This window comes from Sorghum bicolor, chromosome 5 (assembly GCF_000003195.3).
Source record: "Sorghum bicolor cultivar BTx623 chromosome 5, Sorghum_bicolor_NCBIv3, whole genome shotgun sequence".
NCBI lineage: Eukaryota > Viridiplantae > Streptophyta > Magnoliopsida > Poales > Poaceae > Sorghum > Sorghum bicolor.
This window is the reverse complement of record NC_012874.2, coordinates 10,939,512-10,949,153: the sequence shown is the minus strand read 5'-3', so window position 1 is coordinate 10,949,153 and position 9,642 is coordinate 10,939,512. Positions and strand designations below refer to the sequence as shown.

General features: G+C 47.5%; 1 protein-coding gene and 1 long non-coding RNA gene across 2 annotated transcripts; both read right to left on the bottom strand.

Moving 5' to 3' along the window:
• Positions 332–3,032, bottom strand: LOC110435449. The gene is made up of 4 exons (XR_002453142.1): positions 2,802–3,032; positions 1,673–1,990; positions 800–886; positions 332–679 (listed from the first exon to the last, which is right to left on the bottom strand). It is a non-coding gene; the product is annotated as an uncharacterized LOC110435449 (long non-coding RNA).
• LOC110435873 (uncharacterized PE-PGRS family protein PE_PGRS54-like) lies at positions 5,487–6,134 on the bottom strand. Its single transcript, XM_021461959.1, has one exon. It carries the CDS (start codon positions 6,132–6,134, stop codon positions 5,487–5,489), a length of 648 nt encoding a protein of 215 aa, XP_021317634.1.

Here is a 9,642-nt window from a genome sequence, read left to right as displayed (position 1 = left end):
GTCATATGCATCAAGGTTATTATTTGTGCCACTCACCCATGAAGGCATGTATACGATGTGGAGCACATTTAGTAAAATTGTGCATGTGGCCTTTTATGCCAAGTTGTTAGTAATTTAAAATATATATGGATAAGTTTAGCGAGAGCTTTTCATATACGTGGTTTTATACTTATTGTTGATTTATTGTATCGTCTTCAACAGTAGCCATCCAAATCTTTGGGTGCCTTTTTTATTTTTTCCCTCTAAGAGTTTGTATGATGTTAATTTATTGAGAAAATTTGCTAGTCTACATATTGTTAAAACATGCACGGACGTCTTTTACGGCAAAACCTTAAAAAAGATGACTTTCTTCCCAAAAGAAATTAAAACAGCCCAATTAGTATTGTCGACCCACATCGGCTTAACAGGCCAATTTTCGGACAGCCAAGCGGCCCATCTAGAATCATAGGGGAACTTCAGACTCCATAGTTACAGACGTGTGTTGACAATAAGCGTCTGTACTAAACTACAGACGCTCGTACATGGCGCGCATCTGTAACAAGACGAATCACAGACGCGTTTTAACACCGCAACAGTAACAGGCGTCTGTAACAATCTATTACAGACGCGTGTTAACTTCCAGTTATGCAATCGCGCGTCTGTGATTTCCTTTTTTGACATAGTGCTGGTCCCACCTGACCTGGAGAAAGGCCATGTGGAGTCGGGTTTAAACCCGCCGACATAGAGGAGAAGCGATCTCATTAGTACCTGCGGGATAGCTGTACAAGCGAAAACAATAGACAGACTGCTAGAAACTCACCGGAGTCCCTAAAGGGCTAGGAACAGGGGGTGGAGCGAGAACAGAAGCTGGCAACGGAGAACATCCGAAACCAGAGATCTCCAGGCCCTGAAAGAAGCTGGCAAACTCTTTCATCTGACGCGCCGAGTTTACTTTTTTTTTACAAAAAATGCTATAAGATTCACGGCAATATGTCTTTGCGTAAAAAGACTTGCAAGCTAGCTAGTGTTTGCAGTAAACATTATGAACCCATGAAGTCTCTGGTAACCAAGTATTCAACATTGTTTAAGACATACTTAACTTTCTGGTTGACTTTTACGATATTTTTATTGTACAAATACTGCAGGGCACACTGTATCTGTTCATGGCAATATTTACAATTTTTTTCCAGGACACCAAATTACAAAAACAAGAATTGTTTTAGTGTGGAAGACCAAATCTATTTTATGGATAACATTTTCTCGATAATGGAACAGAAACATCCAGCCTGACCGAGAGATGCATCAGCTTTATTTTTAATATATTTAAGAAATCATGACTGGAATATCTAAGCCAAGACTTAGGACGCACTCAAGGAATCTGAAAACAGTCCAGGAAATGTTTAGTGCAAATCATCATCACATATTTATTTCCATTGATTAGCAAATCTTATCTACAAACACAATGAACAGGGTATGGTCAGGGCATCACAGAACACAGATGTTTCAATAGAGAACAATGATAAAACTTCTGGATACTTAATGATAGTTGAGGATGGTATGAAATTTCAGATGCCAGACCATTTCATTGAGCATGAAAAAGAAACTTCACTGTGAAGGAGAAACAACTCATGATTAATTAAGGAACAAACAAGTAAATTCAGTTAAGTAGCTTATGAGGCTACAATATTTATACCTGACATTGTATTGCCTTCTGAAGAGGTTCTGGGGTTACAAGGAGGCAGTTGGCATAATTGTCCTTGGCAACACGGTTGTTCTTTGGCGGGCGGAGGTATGTCTTCTTGCCATCTAGCAGCTGTTGCCAATTCTGGCGCAGTGAAAAAAACTGCTGTGTGGTGAGCGGCTCACAACTTTGCCGGCCAATATAACCAGGAGGATTTTGTGGATCACTCGAGTCCATGCAAAGAACTTGAGGATCACTCGTGTACAGAGAACCCCATCCACTTCTTCTTTCAAGTACCTCCAGCTCATCGTCTTTGAAGCCCTCATAATCCTGGTGAGATACAAGCATCATGTAATTCATGTTTTCCAAATGGAAGCAGTCGAGCAGGGAGAACACAATGACATAATCCCAGTAAATTCACCTATTTTATTCTACTACTAGTCAAATGACGGACACATAATCTAAAAAAAACTTCCCAGAAAATATGCAAGTCACGGAATGATCTCTGGTATCTAATCTTTTGTCCCTGACTAAATCAGGGTGTGTTATTAAGGACCAAATATATCAAAGCTGATTTGGCTAATCCAGCATACTTATATGTAAAACATGTACGTAGTTTTACATATATGATGTGAGTGTGCAGACAATGCAACACACTAAATTTCTAAGACTAGCCTTGGTTGATTAAGCAAGACCACCCAATTGAAAACGACTAAAACAGTACAGAATGTAATCTTTTTTCTAACACCAAAATAAGGATTGTTTGAATTTTTTTAAAAGAAGAATTAGTCTATATTATAAGCTAGCTTATCAAGGTTCTTCCTTGACGGATCTATCTTCGTCGACTGGTCTAAATCTGAATAGATAACTTAAAGAAAAAACAATCTGAATTGATATATATAGAACGTTTCTTTTTCTTTTTCTTTTCTTTTTTCGCGATTGAGGGGGGCCAGGATCGGAGATATGATGGATGTTTGCAGAGCAAACGCTTTTGATAGCTGACGATGTAGCAAGCATGCATTCAGCTACTACTATATAACCAAATTATACACGCATAAGAAGGAACGATTTCGTGCGTACGTAGGGGCAGGCAGCAGCAGTTTATGTTGGCGTGTCTAGCAGTCTAGCTAGCTCTACTCACCAGGAAGCCTCTCCGGATGCGTGTAGCAGATGCCGTTCTCGCCCTCGATGGTGGGGATGAACTCGTCGATGAGCGGGTGCAGCTTCCGGGCGTCCGGCCTCGCCTTCCCCTCCAGGTGCTCCAGCAGCTACTGGTCCGTCGGATCGAACTTCACGCCGGCCGAGGCGATCGAGGGGCGCCGGAGCGGCCGGATCGGAGCGGTCGGGGCGCCGGGGCGGCCGGGCGGCCGGGCGGTCGACGGCGGGGGCGCGGGTGCAGGGGAGGAGGCGCGGGTGCGGGCGTAGGGCGCAGGGTGCAGGGGAGGCAGATCGACGGCGGGGCGCGGCCGACGGCGGGAGTGCGGCGGCGGCGCTGCGTGCACGGGAGGAGGCGATGCGTGCGGGAGTGCTGCGTGCGTGAGGAGGCCAGGAGGGGCAGGTTGGCTTTTTTTTTTACAAGATAAGCTTGGCACAAGATAGGCTGGGTTTTAGGTTAAAGTCCTTTGCCGACCGCTACCGCGCAAGCCAATCGGCAAAGCCGCGGTTTATTTTAATTATAAATATCCTTTGCCAACTGCCTACATCTAGGGCAGTCGATAAAATTTTTTTTCTAATTTATTTGCATACACAACTTGCTTAAAAAATTTTGAATTTTTTATCATAGGCTCCAGAGGTGATAAAATAACACCTCAAAAAGTTTCGTGATTCTTTTACCTTTTTGGCTACATTTCGTTAATTTATTTCGTTTAATTGAATTGTCCACCGCATAATCCAACTTTGAACTGCAGATGCATAAAATAATGAAACTTAGGCATTAGAAAAATGATATTCATTTAGGAGAGTTTATTTTGAGGCCGTGCCCAGAAACTCATCCAAAATTTTGAAGTCCTTGTCCCCACAACATGACCATCTAGGTGTTGTAGAAGTGCTTTTTAATTATATAAAATTCAAACAAAGTCAAAAAATTACGAAACTTGTTGAGTTGTCATGTTATCACATGTGTAGCCTATGATAAAAATTTTAAAAAGTTTAGAGAAAGTTGTGATGTCAGATGTATAAAACCTAGACATTCGCGCATGTGTTCACAAGCGATTAGATGTGGAGATATATGGGTTTTGGACATTCGATATTCCAACATGCTTCAAACTTTCTCAATTTTTTTCATAGACTCCACATATGATAACATGACACCTTGACAAATTTCATAATTTTGTAATATTTTTTGCTATATTTCGTTAATTAATTTCTTTTAATTGGATTTTCCGTCATATAATCCAACTTTAAACTGTAAGTATATGAAATAATAAAATTTAGACATTAGAAAAATGATATTTATGTTGGAGAGTTTATTTTGAGGTCGTATCTAGAAACTCACCTAAAAATTTTGAAGTCCTTATCCATGGAACATGACCATCACTACGGCAGACAGCGCCTTTGCCTAGCGTTTGGTTATTTGCCGAGCGCTATAAATCGGGCGCTCGGCAAAGGCCACCTTTGCCTAGCGCAGGACCCTCGGCAAAGACAGCGCTCGGCAAAGATTTCTTTGCCGAGGGTAGTGCCCTCGGCAAACGGAGACGCTCGGCAAAGAACGTCTTTGCCAAGCACCAGACGCTCGGCAAAGGCCCGCTCTTGGCAAAGGACATCTTTCCCAAGCGCCAAGCGCTCGGCAACGGCTTGCACTCGGCAAAGAGATAACACATGTAACATGGGGTACCTGCCGTCACCCTTTGCCGAGCGCCCTCCGTTAGGCGCTTGGCAAAGACATCTCTTTGCCTAGCGCTGACGTTTGGCGCTCGGCAAAGGCATCTCTTTGCCTAGCGCTGAATTTTTGCGCTCGGCAAAGGCTCTCTTTGCCTAGCGCTGACTTTTGGCGCTCGGCAAACAATTTTTTTTATTTTTTACTTTTTGCTTCCAAACTTTTTTGTTTTGCATTACACATTATTTAATAGTATATGTTAAGGTTTTGGTAGTTTTTAAAATCTTTTTATTATATATCTTTAGTGATAACATGAGAGATGTCTAGGTTTCTAACTAACTTCCGTGATAACATGCACGAAACTTTACCAACTTTTTACCATAGCATCCACATGTGTTCCAAAGACGTGTCGCTAAGTTATGTAATTTTTCGACTTCATTTGCATTTTATATAATTTAATAGCACTTCACGCGCAACTTGGTCGCCGTGTTCCGTGCGCGAGATGTTCGATATTTCATGCGTGCTCCTGGATATGGCCTTAACATACGCTATGTAAAGCGAATATCAATTTTTGAACCGTCGAATTCGGAGATTCGATACACCTGCAGTTCAAACCCGCGTTTATCGTAGAAATTCAATTAAACCAAATTAACTAAAGATATATAATAAAAAGATTTTAAAAACTACCAAAACCTTAACATATACTATTAAATAATGTGTAGTGCAAAACAAAAAAGTTTGGAAGCAAAAAGTAAAAAATAAAAAAATTCTTTGCCGAGCGCCAAAAGTCAGCGCTAGGCAAAGACGCTTTGCCGAGGGTTGCGCTAGGCAAAGTTGACCTCTTTGCCAAGCGTTGTTAGAGGGCCCTCGGCAAAATTGTGTAATGGCTAACTTCATTCAAAAAAAAACAAACAGAATTTTTTTTTTTAAAAAGTCGAAAAAGCCTTTGCCTAGCGCTGCCGATCTGGCGCTTGGCAAAGGACACCTCTGCCGAGCGCCAGATCGGGAACGCTAGGCAAAGGAGCAGCCCAAATACAAACACGAGCTACCAAAACCAAAAACACAGAGTGCCTGCCCACACGCGCCCACCCGCACGGCGAGCTTGGCGCCCGCGCCGCCCGCGCCCCCCGCCCCGCCCGCGCCCACCGCGCCGCCCGCGCCCGGCCGCGCCTCCCGCGCCGCTCGCGCCCGGCCGCGCCCGGCCGTGCCGCCCGCGCCGCCCGCGCCGGCCGCGCCGCCCGCGCCCGGCCGCGCCTCCCGCGCCGTCCCCGGCCCGGTAGCGCCCGTGGCCGCCCCGCCCCGTCCCAGCCGCGCCCGGCCGGCCCCGACCCCGGCTCGGCCGCGCCCGGCCGGCACCCACCCCGCCTCGTCCGCGCCGGCGCCGCCCCGTCCCGGCCGGCCCCGACCCCGCCGCGCCCGGCCGGCCCCGACCCCGCCCCGGCCGCGCCCGGCCGGCCCCGACCCCGCCTCGGCCGCGCCGGCGCCGCCCCGTCCCGGCCGTGCCCGCTCCGGCCTCGCCGCGGCCGTGCCGGCGCCGCCCCGTCGCGGCCGCGGCTGCGCCGGCCCTCCTTTGCCGCTGCTGTCCGACGGCGCCCCACGCCGGTGATGTATGTGATTGTCGGCCATCGTGTTGGTGATGTATTTGTGGTTGTCGGCCATCGTGTCGTCTTTTTTTTGCAGGTTTGGTAACCTCCCCGTACAAGGGAGGTGCTGCCGAATTTTTTTTCTCACTAATTGTTTTTTTTCAGGAGGGCTCCCGTTGGAGGATAGCCAGAGGAGCACAACTCGGCACTGGCCCGGTAGCCTATCTTCACCGGCACGTACGGTATGACCCCTGTTTGCGTCACATATGGTCTTAGGTCGCGTTACCCAGTTAGGCGTCTCCCGTCCGAAACGGATACGGTTGGAAGTATGCGAGCTTGGCATATGTATAACCGTATCTGTTTCGGATTGTCCACTTTTTTGGACAGCCCGTGGATGCGTAGATGAGGTTAGTTTCCATAGTATGCTCTGATCCGAGATAGGGTTTCGGCCTCACCTCCGTGTTGTTCTTCGGATACACACTCTCCCCGACGGGACGTGTATCTGGAGAACAGCGGGGAGGTGCTGCCGAAATTCTGTCTCGGCTCGGAGTAGCCCATGGAAACTAACCTCGTCTACGCATTCACAGGTGGGATTAGGACCTATCCTTACCTATTAGATGGTAGGAACACGAAGTAGATGCACTTGATGTTTATGTTTATCTTTGATATGCATGTTAGACGATGGATGACCGTGAGTGGATGTATGCGGGATACACAAGCAAGCATGATTTCAGCATTGAATGGGGGCAGAAGACAGAGGCTTTCTTGGACCGTGCATTTGGCAGTGGTGTGAATAGAGCGCGATTGGCGAAGTGTCCCTGTAGCAAGTGTGCAAATAGGAAATGGCAGAACCAGGAGACCATGGCTAAACATCTTCAGTTGAATGGCTTTGTGTTGGGCTATACCCGGTGGGTACACCATGGTGAAGCGCATCGGTTGAGAGAGGAGGTTGTGCGGCCTCGCCTCGAGCATGTCGATGATGGTGGTGGGGTTGTAGACTTGTTAGATGACTTTGCACAAGCACAAATCCCCGATGGGCGTGCGGAGGAGGCAGAGGCATCCGCAAAGGCATTCTATGACATGATGGCTTCGGCACAGAAACCCCTTCATGATCGCACGACGGTTTGTCAGCTCGATGCCGTTGGACGCGTGATGGCGTTTAAGGCCGAGATCAACATGAGTCGGCAACACTTCAATGGCATGCTGGCCTTGATTGCTAGCATGCTTCCGAAGGGCCACGTGCTGCCAAAGAGCCTGTACGAGTGCCAGAAACTCCTTGATGGACTCAAGATGCCGAACGAGCAGATACATTGTTGTCCGAACGGGTGTGTCTTGTTTAGGAAAGATCTTGAGCAGGAGAAGTACTGTCCGAAGTGTAAAGCCTCTCGGTACCTGGAGGTAGACTCTGGTGGCGGCCAGAAGGAGCAGCTTACCATCCCGATGAAAATCCTACGGTACCTCCCTTTCTTGCCGAGGATCCAACGGCTATACATGAGCGAGGAGCCTGCTAAGCAAATGACATGGCACAAATTAGGGAAACGATACAATCCCGAGAAAATGGTGCATCCGTCCGATGGTGAAGCATGGCAACACTTTGATCGCATCCATCATGAGAAAGCGTCAGAGGCACGTAATGTACGCGTGGCATTGGCAACAGATGGGTTCAATCCATATGGTATGATGGCTGCCCCGTACACGTGTTGGCCTGTGTTCGTCATCCCACTCAACCTCCCCCCTGGTGTCTCCTTTCAACGTCAGAACGTATTCTTGTCATTGATTATTCCTGGACACCCGGGGAAGAAGATGGGTGTCTTCATGGAGCCTCTGATTGATGAACTGGTCTGTGCTTGGGAGGATGGGGTGTGGACATATGATCGAGCAACAAAGACTATCTTCAAAATGCATGTTTGGTACCAGTACTCCATGCATGACTTCCTAGCGTATGGGATATTCTCTGGTTGGTGTGTCCATGGGAAGTTCCCATGTCCATTATGCAAGGCTCATCTGAGGTTCATCTGGCTCAAGAAGGGTGGCAAGTATTCGTCGTTCGACAAACATCGTCAATTTTTGCCCCTCGACAACGTATTCAGGCGAGACACCATAGGCTTTACGAAAGGTGTCGAAGTCACTGAACCTCCACCAGAGATGATGACTCCTGCTGAGGTCCATGCTCAGATTGATGCTCTCGTGGAGAATGAACAAGGTGATGGGTTCGTGGGATATAGCGAGGAACATATGTGGACTCATAAGTCTGGCTTGACAAGACTCCCTTATTTTGATGACCTCCTCATGCCACATTACATTGATGTCATGCACACCGAAAAGAATGTCGCGGAGGCACTCTGGGCAATGCTCATGAACACTGAAAAGTCAAAGGACAACCCTAAGGCTCGATTGGACCTTGCAGAGTTGTGCTATAGACCACATCAAGAGATACAAGCTCCTAGTGGTGGTAGGACATGGAAAAGGCCTAAGGCAGATTTTGTCCTGGCCCCTAGACAAAGGAGGGAAGTACTCGAATGGATGAAGACGTTGATGTTCCCCGATGGGTATGCAGCAAATCTGAGGAGGGGAGTGAACTTAAGTACTCTCCGAGTGAACGGGATGAAGAGTCATGACTACCACATTTGGATTGAGCGTCTTCTCCCGACGATGGTTCGAGGCTTCGTCCCTGAGCCCATATGGACAGTGCTGGCAGAGTTGAGCTACTTCTTCCGCCAACTCTGTGCCAAGGAGTTATCTCGATCCATGATTGCAGACTTGGAAAAAGTGGCACCTGTCCTACTTTGCAAGTTGGAGAAAATCTTTCCACCAGGCTTCTTCAATCCCATGCAACATCTGATATTACACCTCCCGTATGAGGCACGAATGGGGGGGCCCGTGCAGGCCCGTTGGTGCTATCCGATCGAGAGGTGCCTAAAGACTCTTCGAAAAAAGTGCAAAAACAAGGGTAAAATCGAGGCTTCAATTGCAAGTGCATTCACTTTGGAGGAGACGTCAAACTTCACAACATCATATTACGACGACACCCTTCCAAGTGTGCATAATCCACTTCCACGCTATAATGTTGATGAAAATGAGTGGACCGTCAGCCTTTTCCGAGGGCAACTGGGAAGAGCCGGTGGGTCGACCACTAAGCCCTTGTCAAATGTGGAGTGGCGTAAAATCATGTTGTATGTATTGACAAACCTAGAAGAGGTGGAGCCATACATTGTGTAAGTTCTCAACAGACTAGTTTCAATAATCCCACACCTTTTCTACATCTAACCCCCTTGTTACTCGTCACAGGGAATTCATTCGTCAATACTGGCTTCGCCCAAGGGAGCCTACCCCGTCAGAACAAGACACCCTCCTCGCCAATGGTGCGGGACAAGGGAGGCCCGATTTCATTTGTTGGTTCTCAACTAAGGCCCGAACCGATCCTTCTATCGGTGCTGACCTGAGATGTGTTGCCAATGGGTGTGACCGCCGAGTCAAGTCATTGTCCGCTTACGATGTGAATGGTTTTCGGTTTCACACAAGAAGCTACGAGCGTGTGCGGCCAAATCGAAAGACCACAAATAGTGGGGTTTTTACGCCTGGCA

Bases quoted from the DNA above. Each gene is read 5' to 3' on its own strand.
- LOC110435873 (XM_021461959.1), bottom strand. From the start codon at position 6,134: ATGGCCGACAACCACAAATACATCACCAACACGATGGCCGACAATCAC.